Source organism: Tamandua tetradactyla, chromosome 22, assembly GCF_023851605.1.
Source record: "Tamandua tetradactyla isolate mTamTet1 chromosome 22, mTamTet1.pri, whole genome shotgun sequence".
NCBI lineage: Eukaryota > Metazoa > Chordata > Mammalia > Pilosa > Myrmecophagidae > Tamandua > Tamandua tetradactyla.
Window position 1 is genome coordinate 21,041,550 of NC_135348.1, and position 16,547 is coordinate 21,058,096.

The 16,547-nt window shown below is 34.7% G+C and overlaps 1 protein-coding gene across 3 annotated transcripts in view; it reads left to right on the forward strand.

The window, feature by feature from the left end:
* The window catches only part of TTC29 (tetratricopeptide repeat domain 29), a 266,829-nt gene that overhangs the window by 14,697 nt on the left and 235,585 nt on the right, over positions 1 to 16,547 (forward strand). For all 3 annotated transcript variants that reach the window (XM_077139877.1, XM_077139875.1, XM_077139876.1), the window contains exon 3: positions 929 to 1,012. In XM_077139877.1, the coding sequence (XP_076995992.1) occupies positions 929 to 1,012 (84 nt within the window). The remainder of the gene's footprint in view (positions 1 to 928; positions 1,013 to 16,547) is intronic.

Consider the following 16,547-nt stretch of genomic DNA (forward strand, 5'->3'; position numbering starts at 1 on the left):
ATGTCTATATTATATGTTCATATTCTTATTCTGATTTTCCGTTGCATTTTTGAATAATGTGAAATATTTACAAAGTCTGAAAAAGCTATTCTTCTTATCTTTTTAAAGATTCTTCTTTCCAAGATGAGCAAAATCATAGTCCAATCTCTCATCTTTAAAATAAGACGAATTTTAAGGAAAACTTTTCCTTGCATTCATGCTATAATTTTTTTAAAACATTTTTATCATAACTATTTAAGGCATATTTTTATAACAACATTCTCTTTTAGCTTCTGAATATAATGCAGGTATTTGTTTGGTACTCATAACCCTGTGGTTATGAGATATTAATATATGCTTATTTTTAAAGATACAAGGTGTATGTCAAGACTGACTACTGTAAAAGTATAATAGATTTCCTTCGATTCCCGAACCATGCACCAAAAAAAAACAAAGTATAATAAACTTGCACCTTTAACCTTTAGCCTTTAATTATAATTTGAGTTTTGTGTGTAATAAAAAATGCTCAAACAGTGTTTCAGAGAAAAGTTTATTACTTCTTGAAACAAATAAATGTTATGTGTTTGTATAGAGCAAAATATGACTTCCATAGTGGGAAAGTTAAAATCTAAAGCAATGTAAGCAAAATGAAAGACTTATAAGCTTCAAGGAGAAAACTCAATTTATATAAAGGTGCAGATTATATGAATGTGATGTTCGTTCATTCCTTTATGCTTGGGTTTAAATATTCTTCCCTATCTTTTTCCATTCAGGGAAATTAGAATTGTGAAGTTATCAGTTGACAACCTAATACTTTTGTTACTGCAAAATAGTTATTTTATATGGTGTTACTCTTTGAATATTTCTGTTCTCCAGGCGGCATTTTATATATTGGTAGCTTTTCAACCCGAAAAGGCAGTGCTTTATTATTTCTTTCTATTTCATTTAGGTCTCAACTGATCAAAGAAAAAGATGACATAGATCATTATCTGAAGGTGAATTTCAAAGGACTGCCAAAAGAAGAGGTTGCTGCGTAAGTATAGTGTTTTAGAGGTACTTTAATACAAAGTTTGTTTCTTTTGTCTTATCTCTTTATTGAAATTTCAATTTTCCTGTGCAGTACACTTTTTCATTGGACATGCATTTAAAAATTAAAACTCATATTAAATAGTAATAAGTCATGTCTATTGATCTTAGACATATCAAAGTCCTTATTTTTATCACTCTGAAAATTCTCGTATTTACAAAGATATTATAGTCTCACATTTGCAGTATTTTCGTTAAGGCTGTGCCGTTAATTGCTTATTAACCTCCATTTTTAAGGTGTGTTGCCTCCATGGGGGCAAAAAATTGTAAGAGAAAGATTAATATTGCGACCTTTTTTTCCTGGTGATTTTTTAAAAATACCCTTACTAACATATCTCCTTTTCCTGGCAAGAATCCACATGCATACACACAAAACTAGTGGTTCATAGTTTATTGGCTAATTTAAAAATCATTCTAAGTGATCTAGAGTTATTTTTTTTAATGAACAATGTAAAGTTTTTTATTTTGCAGCTAGTTAGAATCTGTTTTAGGAGATGAAAATATAGCAATGTAAAAATCCCTGTCAGTTAGAGAGAAATGAACGGAGACATAGAATAATAGTCAGACAGCTTAATGTTTCTTATCTATAGATATAGTGACTGTTATTAGAGTTTTAGATGTAAACATTGAAACATGGAGATTTTATAAATGCGTATGCATTTTGTGGAATTCATTAGATCATTCTAATGCATATTGTATGCAACAAATGCTTTTAAAATATTCTATTAGCATTGTCTAATGTCATGGGATTCCACTGAAGGGAGCATTCCTAGTGATCTTTTCGGTAAATGTTTCATACATTCCAAAATTCTAACTCTCAACGTCTTTTATTTTATAGATATTGCTTTTGTCAACTTGCATGTAACATGGAAAAACTCAGTAGTTCATTCTATGACTACTTTATTTTTAGGGTCAAATTTTTCCAATACTATAATCACTTACTTCCTACAAACTCTATAGACTACAATACATAGTCTCTGTAACCTTTTGTTAACTGTTATTCTGATGGTTAATTCATTACCTTTCCAAAGTAGATTGTTGAATAAAATTAACAGGTTAATATTGTATACAATATTACAGTGATACAACGGTACAGTTATTTCTTAAAATAAAAATACGTATGAGCATTATTTGCATTCCAAATTAAATGCAATGTATTTAAATATATTTAATTGACTTATTATAAACTAAACTTATGCCTCATATGATTTAATTAAAACCGTGCTGATGCCTTAACTTTTAGTCTTCAGTGAAGAAAAATCTGATTTCAGACAATGCGAGATAGGCTATGGTGATGCGTATTTCCTTAGCAATATTTTTTTCTCTATGGATAGTACCAAACTGATTTCAAATTCATCACTATGCTACGGAAAACAGTAGCTCTGAGTACTTCTCAGTCCTTACTAGTACATTCTCAAAGATTCCTGCACTTGAATACTTTCTTTAAGCCCTTTCTCTAAGATAGTAGATACAAACCATTAGTGTGAAGATAGCTTGTACTTAGCTTACTGTTATGCTTTTGATTGATATACCTTCTAGAGCTTACTCCAGTCAAACTAATTGAATAGCATATAAAGGAGAAAATTGATGAATGATTTCAGCATCTCCCAGCAATGCCCAGCAGGTGACATGAAGAATTATGCATATTCTGTTAGCCAAGGAATTGCTGCGTAAAACTTTTTATTAGCCATTCAATTCTAAAAGATAAATTGGTTAACATACATTCATTAAGTATCTACTTTATATCTAATACTAGATTTTTCACAGTGAGACAATGATATTTTATTATAAAATATTTGAGCCCATCCTGGAACCTTACATCCATTTGAAACAGTAAGACCCATGAGCAAGAAATAAACATGGAATAAATGTTTGTTGTATTGTGAGGTACAGCCCAGAGGTCTAGAGGACTAAGATGGTAGGATAAAGACAGATTTCTGACTTTGGCTTTCTGTCTGGTAGCATTATAAAATGATCAGACTGGTAAATCACAGATCCTCAGTATATAAAGGTGTGGTGAGGAGAATTTAAAGAGTCAAATTTTCTGTCAGGCAAAAGTATTATCTAAGACATACTCTCAAATCCCTTTCTCTAATGACTTTTCTGAGGTGATGATAGATGTATTTACATATATGTATTACATATATGTAATACAGACATTAATATAATTGATGAGCATTTGTTACCCCTTCATATGCACATACTCTTTGTATAGCCCTATACTACAAAATATGGCAATGTGTGCTTATCTGTACATACTCTGACTTTTCTCCTATTGCAATGGGGGAGGTTCTCTTTTTGTCCAAAGATGGTCCCTGCATTGTGTTCATTATACTATCCCTTCCACCTGCTCAAAGTCTTTCTCCTACAGTTGAACATGTTTCCTTCTACATCATAGAGTTCTCCTTTTCCATTGGATCAGTCTCAGTAGCATTCTTATCTATTCTAGTATATTCCTTGACTTTATATCCCCATTTAAGTTTTTCTCCATTTCTCTCTATCCTCCGCAGCAACTACAACTACTGTCTCAGGGTTCTCACATCCCATTCTTGCCTCAGTAGACTTGGGGAGGTTTCATCTCTACTTAAGCACTTACTGAACTCACTCTACTTAGTGTCAGGCTGGCCATGTGCCTTCCCATGTGACAGAGGTGTCTTGGGTATCAGTATCCTGTCTTCAGAGTCCAGGTATCTTCCTGTTGATACCTTGAATTGGACGTTTTCATGGCATGAGAACCATAAATGGTAAGCTAATAAATCCCCATTGTAAAAGCTGTCCATTTCTGTTATATTGCATTCTAACAGCTTTACCAAATGGAAAAAAACACCAAATTTGTAAATCCAGCCCTGACCATTCCACTGAACACCAAATTTTTATATAAATATAAATAGTATACACACATACACACACATATGTATACACTATAATATATAATATATAAAAGACATTGAAAGGTGAATATGTCCAAAACAGACCTCTTGCTTTACCTCTACACTGAAGAAAGAAAAACATTTTCCTCCCACAATCTTCCCTCAAATCTGTCAATAGCACCACTGCAGCCTTGAGTTTCACCCTGCCTTCACCCACACATCTGATCCATCAGCTCATCCTGTCAGATCTAACTCCGAAATGCTGTGTTCATCTGCTTTTCTTCATTGTGTAGCTGCCCATCATCTCTTGTCTAGGCCACTGGAAGAATCTCCTCGCTGCTCTTCCACTCCCACTCTAACTCCACCAAAGTCCTGCTGCAAGAGTGATCTTTTGAAAAATTAGATCATTGCACTCCCCTGTTTAAAACCCTTCAAGAGTTTTCCATGGCTGTTATGATAAAATCTAAAGCCTTCACTGTGGCCTAACGCTGGGCAGAGTCTGGCTCTTGCTGCCCTCTCTGACCTTGTCTCCCAATCTACCTACTGTTCCCTCCTCTCAAAGTGACCTTATTGCTGATACTCCTTTACATGCAGGTGTCACCGTGAATGAGACTTGAGTGAAATGATCACATAACCAGGCGTCCCAACCCCACCCCACCCCACCCTACCCACAAATCACCTGGATCTATTTCTGCTTTAACCTGGTCTCCATCTGGCTTGTGAGTTTATATGTCAATATGTCCCTAGCAGAATGGATGTTGCACGGGAGCAGGGGCGTACCTGTGTGAGCACCACCGCATCCCAGGGCCTAAAGGGCCTCACACGTGGTAGGAGCTCGATAACTTGTCAAATGAATGGATGCCAGGTTAACCCATCATGAACTAGGTATCCTGCCATGAGTATTGGGTCTAGTGCTCAGCTTTTCAGTTCAATGACGTATATGGCTGGTTTGACTCTTGACTTGAGCAAGTTAAACTCCTCAAAAATGTTTTATGTACATAGGTAGGAGTATAAAGTTTAAATGAATAATTCCTCAGGATAAGCTAAAGTGGTTGTTCCTGGAATAGCCAAATAAAATTGAGGAGGATTTATTTCACTTTGGAATGGGTAGAAAAGTGCAAAGGCAAAGGGCTTTCAAGTTGTATATCATCTACATTTATATAAGGAATTTCAGTATAAGTTATTACTTTTTAAGTGGCTTGATTGTGGCTGGCCCAAAACATACACTTTTTTCAAATGCATTGTATTCATTCTCTACATTTGACACTGATATTTTGACTTTTATTAGCTAGGTCTTCAAAGGGCTCCTTGATAGTTTTTAACTGATCTTTAACAACTTAAGAAGGTCATGTTGGAAATGTTTCTGTACTTTGATTTTTTAATATTCTGTGTAATGTTCAGAATACATTGTTTTTAAAAGAACTTTAAGTAATACTTATTATCACATCATAATTACTTTGAGTAGCTTAGTAATAAAAGTGTCATTTATAGAGTCAAATAAAAATTTCTGGGGGGCAGCTTTACAGCTTTAGCTATGATTATGAGGATACAAATAAACAAAATCATCTAGAGACATAGAACATTAATCTGCTCAATATTATTTTCTACTCCAGACCTCAAGTTCTAGTATGTAGAACAATAAATTTGGTTCAATATTGTGCACATTTATAAGATACAGCTTTCTTTCAGAATATCTTACTTTGAGAGTCAGTTTGTCAGTCAGAATAGTGGCATTTAGAACTATCAAGTACCATATTTAGCAAGTTAGGGTAGAGAAACAAAGTACTGTTAGATTTCATACCTTTTAAAGCCTTTTCTCTTTTTTTTTTAATTAGAGAAATTTCATGTTTACAGAAAAGTCATGTGTAAAATTAGAGTCCCCATATACCACGCTGTTATTAACACCTTGCATTAGTGTGGCAATTTGTTACAATTCATGAAAGTACATTTTTATAATTGTAGTAATAACGATAGCCCATCATTTAAAATAGTATTCACTATGTTATACAGTCCTATGGTTTTTGTTTTTTGTTTTTCACTTTTTATTTTTGTAATATATATATATATATATCTAACCTAAAATTTCTCCCTTTTAATCACAAATATATAATTCAGTGCTGTTAATTATGTTCACAATGTTGTACCATTACCAAAACTTCTCCATCAACCCAAATAAAAATTCTGTACAATTTAAGTATTAACTCCTCATTACCAACCCCCACTCCTGCTCTTGGTAACTTATACTTTAGTTTCCAACTCTATGGATTTATTAATGCCCTTTCTCTTGCCTCATCTAGAATTATATTATTTTGCCAGTCTTGGTCTTCGTCTTGAATTTATTTCAAAACTGTCTTCAATGATGCTTTTATAAACAAAAGATATACTTGTTATAAGCAAATGGATTTGCACAATGGCCAGGCACTCCAAATATATGGGACAAGGTGAAGAAATGTATATCAGGATATACTATTTCACAGTAACTAAACTGGAAATTTAGTCCCTCTCAGGTGTGCTCTGCCTCTGCTTCACTCATTTTGTTTATTTTTCAGTAGTTTAATGAAATCATTTTGTTTTCTCTTCAGAATGTGTGCTCTCGTATAGTATGAAGCTAAATTATCTAAGGAGATTTGCAAATTAAATTCTCTGACTAAGCCAGTTGCCAAATAAATGGTTGCATAACTAACCTCAGCAGTTATGCAGAGACAAGACAGGTTAGAAGAGGAGGTAGGCTAGTTGCCCCTCTTTCCTTCTGTGTAGCAAATTAAGTATAAAGAAATAAGCGATTGCAGAGAACGCAGATGTGGACAGAGGAAGAGGTGTCACTTCTCCCATCATTTTTTTCATTCTGCATTGTTTCCATAGTAGATCTCTAGGTGTGAAACCAGGGAAGAAAAAAAAGATGGTTTGGGCCATAATTAAAAAAGAAAAATACTGATATCAGTCAAGTTTAAAAATAGGGAATTTTAAAAATGCAGTTGGCAGGAACTTTTTTTTTTAAGAAGCTTAAGTTCAATAGGTAAGAAAAAAAAGGAGCTTACATTAAAAAACTCAAACCTAAGGGATCGAAGAGAAAGATCTCAGATGTCAACAGAACACAGAACTACTCATCTTTGAGGCATTTTATGTCTTTGTTTCTTTTAGAAGTTTGCCTTAAACCACTATTTTCATGTTAGATGTTTTAGCTTAGCGGCTCTCATAGACTTAAAAATATATTTGCACAAGAAAAGCATAAGAAGCATGACATTGCAGCTGTAGCTATCACGGGATCTGATTTCTTTTTCAGTTGAGAACTTGACTTTGCTACTTAATGGCTATGTAATCTTGAGCAAGTTACCTGACTTCTTTAATCTTTGATTTCCACACTTATTTAAAGAACATAATTACAGGGATTTTTATGGAGATTAAATGAGATTTTCTTTGTAAAATACTTAGATGTAGACAACACTCACTTCAGACCATTATCTTTAGCTCCCATGGATAATTCGTATTTTGCTTCTAAGCATTTATTAATTGTATAAATAGCCTAAATATCTGGCCTTCGTGTTGATTTAGCTAGCAATATTCGTTTATCATTTTTCTTTAAATATATACAGTTCCATATTTTACTATGTACTATTTATCACTTTCATCATGTTCTGAGGACAGTTTTTAATAAAGCGTTTATTTCTAGCTAGTAATGTTAACCAAGGAGGGGAAAACAAAGATTTTTAAAATTTCACTTAGAGAAAACTCTTCAGAAATTCATTAATGCCTTACCAGGGAACACAATATGTGCACCCTGCTGAGCTCTTCCAAAACCTCTTTTTCAGTTTCCACAAATGGCTTAAACTTATTCCTGGGAAGTCTAAAAATACTTCAAGTGTAAACCTGCAGTTTTAGAAATATCAGAATATAGCTGTAGAATGTGGCTTGTCCTACAATAATGCCTAACCTCCTAAGAGGTCAGCGGTGTTGCTCCATTTGGAAACCACTTGGAAGCCCCTTTCCAGTGCTGAGGGACAAAGTTATAAAAGGGACCAGCACCCAGAGTTCACAGAAGCCTAATCAATTAGAAGTGACAATCAGTGGAATGCACAATGGTCCTGCCACGTCACCCTGGATTCATGGTGTTAGGTGGTTTTGTCATGAGTTTTGTTTTTGATATTGTGTTCTGTGTGTATTAAGAAAATAAGTGTGGGACGTTACAAAGCATTTTATACCATTGCGCAGCTTTTCTTCAATGTGGTTGGAAAAATCCTTAAAATACTGATTTTACTGGAATTATATAAAATTCATTCTCTGGTCCATTCCGATATCCTGTTCTGTTTTCTGTGTTGGAAGCCGGAGAGGCTGTAATAGCCAGTGTCACAGTCTCAGTACTTAAAGGAAAACCAAGTGATGGGCTCTCAAGAATTCTTGCTTTCTCAGGCCTCCAGAGAACAGTATTCTCTCATGCATATAATACTGAAGGAGGGTCTTTTCTGGTATTCATAATCTGGTGATGCCTCTAAATTACGAGGGTACAGCATTGGCATTCTCTTTTGAAATAATTTTAAATGTCTAACTATAGGAAATAAAAAGAGAACATAAATTTGTAGGAGATATTTTTCAATGATAGTTTTTAATTAGATTATTTAGGAAAGTTTTAAGCTTAATGTTTGACTTGGGCTGACTCTCTGAGACCATTTTAAACACTCCATACATTCTTCAGTCTGAGAAGGCAACTTGAGATACATAGATATGTACCCACATAGATGCATAGTGTGAATGCGTTCATTTTTATATTTAGTGTATATATATATATATTCTTAAACTCTGAGCTTTCACTATTAATCCTTATCGTCTGTATGCCACTATATAATGATTTTTCAATATATTTTAAACAGTTTTCTTCAAGCTAAAGTATAAGCGTGTTCAATGCAATCAAGTATAACAAAACCCAGATATAGAAGATTATACACTCTTCTTCCCAGTAATCCACACACCTTAAGCACAATTTGACAATCCATTTCCAATAAAAATATTCAGGGATTCCCTGCTAATTCATCCCTCAGATTTAAGTTAACGGAATTTAGTATGTGTTTGCAAATCCTCACTTAAGCAAGAAGTTGTGCTATGAAACTAGCTGTCCTGAAGCCTAAGCATTTTACTCCAAGCATTTCACCACCTTTATGCCAAATCAGTTGACTTTGAAATGCACATAAAATTGAATGTTTTCAGTTATCAAGCTTGGCTGTCTTTTTTGCAGCAGAATATTCCATTTTAAGCTAGGGGGGAAGACAAAGAATCACCCTCTATTAAAAGGCCAAACTCTCTGGGAACATACCTAGAAAGAACTAGAAAAAAGGAGTTTTCACCATGGCTACATTACACCAGAAAGAAATATTTGAGAATTAGGGACAAAGTATTGTTTTGTTCACCTTAATCTGTTTCACATGGCAGGCCGAAATGAGTAATACATTTTAGCCAAGTTTTAATAGTAGATGTTTTGATTTTTTTTTTACTTTTTGTTTCATTCTAGGATTTTGTATTTCAAGATTTTCATCGTCTGGACATTGACCAATGTAGAGCCACTCAAGTCTTTAAATTAATTTGAATTAAATACTTATTAATTTACTTATTAATTAACCATTGCAGTATCTTTAAAATATTCTTAGGTGATCAATGAGAAATAACTTTTCCAATTTTCCTTCAAGTTTTTTGAATTTTTTGAATTACATTCACATTGTTCGTAAGGAATCAGAAGTTGTTTGCTCAGAATAATTTCTAAACAGCTTAACTTTTATTCTAAATATATGGAGAAGCCTTTGGAGTATGTAAGCAGAGAAATAACATGATGTGCCTTTCTTTTAAAAGGATCATTCTGGCTGCTCTGTGGATATGGGCCTGAACAGTAGCCTGAGTAAGAGATGATGGTGGCTTAGATCAGGGTAAATGTAGAGGAAATGAAAAGTGGTCTGAATTAAAATGGATTTAGGTGGTAAGTTAGGCCATAGCTTACTGATAGCATGAATGTGGGGAGTAAAGGGAGAAATCAGAGATGACTCCTGAACTGTCCTGAGCAGCTGGGTGAAGGTCTTGTCCACTGCTGAGGCTCCAGTGCCTGACTCAACCTTTTTTTTTTAACTAAGGCTAACCACACCCCAGCCTATGGCATCTTTCCAGGTTAATCTCTTCTATTCTCAATTGGAACTTACTTTTTTACCAAAATAATAATAATTGCAAATATTTGTTGAGGACTTAGTATGTTTCAGGATTACTCTAAGTGCCTCAGATCTATTAATTCATTTAATGCTAGAAAATTTTTCATTACCAGCTAAGGAAATTGAAGCACAGAGATACTAAATAACTTGCCCAAAGTTACACAGCTAATAAACAGAGGTGCTAGAATTTGAAACTAGAGTGTCTGACTCCAGAGCCCATCCTTGAATTGTTTTACCACTCTGCCTCTAAAGTTATTCAACTTTTCATCAGACCATATACTTTCTCATCTCTTAACCTTAGTGCATTGCAGATCTCTTGATCTAGAATGACTTTTTCTCATTATCACTCTGTGGCTAACTCTCACTCATTCTTAAAAGGCTCGACTGTATTAGATAACCTTATTATCAATCATACAATACCCAATACTCCTCCCATCATGGCATTTATAATACTGCACCTCATTGCTATTCTAATTGTTTCTTCCACTAGGTTATAAGCTTCAAGAGGCTGGGCCATGACTGCTTTGTTCACATGTGCGTCTTTGGTACTCAATAGTGCTTGGCTTCTAGTGGTTGGGTAGGTCAATGAATGATTGCCATGAACTTTACCATCCCCCCATAGCCTTGAACATGTGCTCCACCTGAAATGCCCTTTTCTACCCCCCCACCTCTGTATCTAGTAAACTTCTACTTATCTTCCAGCTTCATCTTAAATGGTCTCCTTTGATCTGTCTCCACCCATATGGTAAAATTCAGAGTTGCTACTTGAACTCTCTTCATAGTCCATATTCAGACATATGTGCACATTGTGTTTTTTCTTTTTTTTAATCCCATCTTGATTGATGTTTAACAAACTATAGATTGTGACCCACTAGTTGGTAGTGGTTGTGACCCATCAGTCTGGGGATCATGATCAGAATTTTTAAAATGAAAGAGGGTATAATAAAATAGATCAGAAAAGAGTACATTACCAAGAGTACAGCTAAATATTGGGAGCTTCTAGGCATAATAGAATGGAACATGGATTCTAATACTAGACTGTATGGACTCAAATCCCAGGTTTACACTTATTAACAAAGTAACTGGTTAACATTGGCCAAGTTACTTAACTTTTCTATAACTTAACCTTTCTATGCCTCAGTTTCCATATCTGAAAAAATAGAGTTATAGTAATAGGGCCTATCTCATCAAATAGTTATAAAGATTAATTGAGTTAATGCTTATGAATAGATTAGAACATTTCTTGACACATATTAAGCATTAGTGCTATGAGACTTTTATTTCATTTAAATGTATGTACATTTAATATATATGTACATGTCCTGAGTTGCAATGTGAAATGTCTTTCTTATTCTGTCACTTTCAGAAAAGGACCCTCTACTCTAGACTGGGGGTTCTTTGAAAGCAGGGATTCTGTTTTACTCGCCTTGAAGACTCTTCTGATTTACATAAAATAATACTTTCTTGTTTTCTTTCCTGGAAGGATTGAAGAAACTTAAAGTTAACAACTTGTATTTTACAGATGTCAGATTATAAATAAAAAAATGACAAGCAAATAAAGGAGAATCATGTAAATATGTGCCCCATTAGAGTTAATATAGCTCCTATGAGGGAACACTTGCTTCACTCTGAACTGCTAAGCATACCAGGCTAAACAGAATTGTGATGGGCTATACAATTCTCAGCTCTTAAAGATACTGAATCCCAAAAGAAAGTTATCGCATGGAACTTATATACAAAAAATTGAGCAACATGCTAGGATTTTGCACACTTAAAGAACAATGAAACAGTTATTTAGACACCCTGTCAAGAATATGTATCTCTTGGCTAGGCTTTTGTGCTGGTCTCTGCTTTAAGTGATCTTTGTAACAACTCCGTGAAGAGCTGTTACTATGCCAAGAGACCAAGTCACAGACAGGTAAAGTATTTTGACCAAATTATGAAGATGCAGAAGCAATGAGGTAGAAAAACGATTCTGAGAGAGGAAGTCATGAATAAATTAGAAAGAAAACGCAGTAGCTAAGTCACAATGGATGGCAAACCAGAGAGAAGATTCCAGACACCTCCTGAATTCGCTGGACTACCCTGCATCCAGAACCCTCTCTGGGTTCACCTCCATAGAGACCCGGCATTCCACAATCCTTATTTGGATCCCAATGAGATTCTAGTTCCATCATTGAACTGCTTTTTTTTTTTATTTTTATTTTTATTTTTTATTAACGGAAAAAAAAAAAGAAATTAACACAACATTTAGAAATCATACCATTCTACATATGCACTCAGTAATTCTTAACATCATCACATAGATGCATGATCATTGTTTCTTAGTACATTTGCATCGGTTTAGAGGAACTAGCAACACAACAGAAAAAGATATAAAATGTTAATATAAAGAAAAGAAATAAAAGTAGTAGTAATAGTAAAAAACAACAACAACAAACAAACCAACAAGCAAACAAAAACAAAAAAAACCCTATAGCTCAGATGCAGCTTCATTCAGTATTTTAACATGATTACTTTACAATTAGGTATTATTGTGCTGTCCATTTTTGAGTTTTTGTATCTAGTCCTGTTGCACAGTCTGTATCCCTTCAGCTTCAATTACCCATTGTCTTACCCTGTTTCTAACTCCTGCTGAACTCTGTTACCAATGACATATTTCAAGTTTATTCTCGAATGTCCGTTCACATCAGTGGGACCATACAGTATTTGTCCTTTAGTTTTTGGCTGGATTCACTCAGCATAATATTCTCTAGGTCCATCCATGTTATTACATGCTTCATAAGTTTATCTTGTCTTAAAGCTGCATAATATTCCATCGTATGTATATACCACAGTTTGTTTAGCCATTCTTCTGTTGATGGACATTTTGGCTGTTTCCATCTCTTTGCAATTGTAAATAACGCTGCTATAAACATTGGTGTGCAAATGTCCGTTTGTGTCTTTGCCCTTAAGTCCTTTGAGTAGATACCTAGCAATGGTATTGCTGGGTCGTATGGCAATTCTATATTCAGCTTTTTGAGGAACCGCCAAACTGCCTTCCACAGTGGTTGCACCATTTGACATTCCCACCAACAGTGGATAAGTGTGCCTCTTTCTCCGCATCCTCTCCAGCACTTGTCATTTTCTGTTTTGTTGATAATGGCCATTCTGGTGGGTGTGAGATGATATCTCATTGTGGTTTTGATTTGCATTTCTCTAATGGCCAGGGACATTGAGCATCTCTTCATGTGCCTCTTGGCCATCCGTATTTCTTCTTCTGGTAGGTGTCTGTTTAAGTCTTTTTCCCATTTTGTAATTGGGTTGGCTGTCTTTTTGTTGTTGAGTTGAATAATCTCTTTATAAATTCTGGATTGAACTGCTTTTTAATACAAGCCCCTTACTTAAGCTTGTCTGAAACATTCTTTTATCCTACAACCAAAGTAGTCAGAGAAGTACATTGCTGAACAAGGAAATTGTAATAAACATGATTTTGGCTTAGCGTTTTTTCCATTTCAAGATCTGGATAAAGTACATGGAACCTTGAGTAGGGCATGAGATTTTGTAGGTTTGTCCAGAGTGATGCCTCAATAAATCCCAGAAGGATTTGGACAGTGAATAAAAAAGTATGTGCAGAGTCCTCTTGGGGGAATGGTGAGAAAGGGAAAATTCAACTTTCCCAAGTAGAGAATTCTTGATATTCTCACAAGAGTGGGGACAACCAAGGCGATAGACTGAGCCCACAATATTGGGGTTTGTTCATATGAACTTAACCCTTGAAAGGGTAGGCTAAGCCTACTTAAAATTAGGCCTAAGAGTCACCCCCAAGAGAATCTCTTTTGTTGCTCAGATGTGGCCTCTCTCTCTCAACCAACATGACAAGCAAACTCGCTGCCCTCCCCCTCTTTATGTGGGACATGACTCCTAGGGGTATGGACCTTCCTGGCAACATGGAACAGAAATCCTAGAATGAGCTGGGACTCAGCACCAAAGGATTGAGAAAACCTTCTCAACCAAAAGGAGGAAGAGTGAAATGAGACAAAATAAAGTGTCAATAAACAGAATCGAGAGTTTATCCTGGGGGTAATTCTTACACATTAAATAGATATCACCTTTTTAGTTAAGGTATAACAGAGGCTGGAGGGAACAGCCTGAAAATGTAGAGCTGTGTTCCAGTAGCCATGTTTCTTGAAGACGATTGTATAATGTATAATGATACAGCTTTCGCAGTGTGACTATGTGATTGTGAAAACCTTGTGTCTGATGCTTCTTTTATCTACCTTTTGGACAGATGAGTAAAACGTGGATCAAAGATAAGTAAATAACAGGGGGGAACAAATGTTAAAATAAATTTGGTAGATTGAAATGCTAGTGATCAGTGAAAGGGAGGGGTAAGGGGTATGGTATGTATGAATTTTTTTCTGTTTTCTTTTTATTTCTTTTTCTGAATTGATGCAAATGTTCTAAGAAATTATGATGATGAGGAATATACAACTATGTGATGAAAAAATGTTCATGTTGTATGTTGATTGGTTTTATTAATAAAAATTTAAAAAAAAGAAAGATCTGGATGGAGGGCTGAATCCATTTCTTTCCTGTTTCTGAAATGACCATACAGAAGTACAAAAGATAATGAATTCTTAACATGATGGGAAAGGAAGGAAAAAAAATTAGAGGGGCTGGGTTTTCCAAAATTTGTTTTCAGAAAGCAATAGATTATTACCAGCTGTCTTAGTTTCCCGGGGCTACTATGATGAATACCACACCGTGGCTGGCTTAAACATGAATTTAATGACTCACATTTTGGAAGCTAGAAGGTCCAACAAGTTATTGGCAGGGCTTGCTTTCTCTAGGGGTCCGTTCCATTTTATCACATGGCAAGCCTTCTTTGTGTCTGCCTCTCTTGTTTCCGCTGACTTTGGGCTTCTACTGACTTCTGATTTCTACTGGCTGACTACACCCAAATTTCCTCCGCTTGTAAGGACTCCAGTCACATGGATTAAGGAAGGCCCACCTGGCTTCAATTTAGCCTCATCTAAATAGGACCTCTGAAAATCCTGCTCATAAATATGTGCACACCTTAACTAATAACGTCTTCAAAAGTCTATAAATGGGTTCATACCCGCAGGACCAGGGGTTAGAATTTAAAACTTAACTTTGTGGAAGATAGAATTCCATCCCCAATATCAGGGTTAAAAAACAAGATTTGATAATGATAAAAGGAATTGTTTCATGAAGAGGACATAATCCTCTTGTTTATATTTATGCTCCAGTTATAGGACTTCAAAATAAATAAAGCAAAAATGATAAAAGGAGAACTAGTTGTCTATTAATAGATAAAAGAAGAACTAGTTGTCTGTTAATAATCCTCAATTATAGTCAGACATTCCAGTACCACTCTTTTAATAATTGATAAAAATAAGGATATAGAAAACTTGAACAATACCATTAATCAGCTTAAATAATTAACATTTATAGAACATAACCACCAAAAGGCAGAAGAACACACACTCTTAAGTGCACATAGAACAGTTACCAAAGTAGACTATATTCTGACCCATGAAATACATATCAATGCATTTTTAGTATTTAAATCATAGAAACTATGTTCCCTTACCACAATGGAATTAAATTAGCAGAAAGATCCCTGGAAAATCTCCCTAAATTTGAAAGTAAACAACATACTTATAAATAATCCATGGATCAAAGGAGAAATCAAAAGGCAAATAATAAAATTGAACTAAGTGAAAAAGCAAAGCATGATATATCATAATTAGTGCAATGCTGCTAAAACAGTGCTTAAAGGGAAATGTATAGTATTAAATGCTTATATTAGAAAAGTAGAATGGTCTAAAATCATAAGACTAAATGCTGGTTCTTTGAAATGATCAATAAAACTGATCAACTTCTAGCCAAACTGGTGATGGAAAAAGAGAGAAAACAACAATTGACCAATTTCAGGAACACATCACTACAGAGCCTACAAATAAAATGCTAATTTAGGAATAAATTTGATGTTGATAAATTCAGTAACAGATGAAATAGGTACATTTCTTAGAAGAATCTGCCAAAAAGAAATAGATAACCTTGATAGTCTGTTAAAGACATTGAATTCATAATTTTAAAAATTCCCACAAAGAGAATTCCAGGCCCATATGGCTTCCCTGGTGAATTCTACCAAACATTTGAGAAAGTAATAATGCCAACTTTGAGCAAATTCTTTAGAAAATAGAAGAGGAGGAAATACTTCTCAATGCATTCTGTAATACTAGCATCACACTGATACCAAAACCATAAAAGGCTATCACATAAATAGAAAACCACAGAATAATATCCCTCATGAATATAAATGCAAAAATGTTTAAATAAAACAATCTGCATAGACTTCTAGCAGGGAAGCTAGCACACCATGTGAAGGCCTCTTCATTTGGCTTCAGTGTGGGGGATAGTC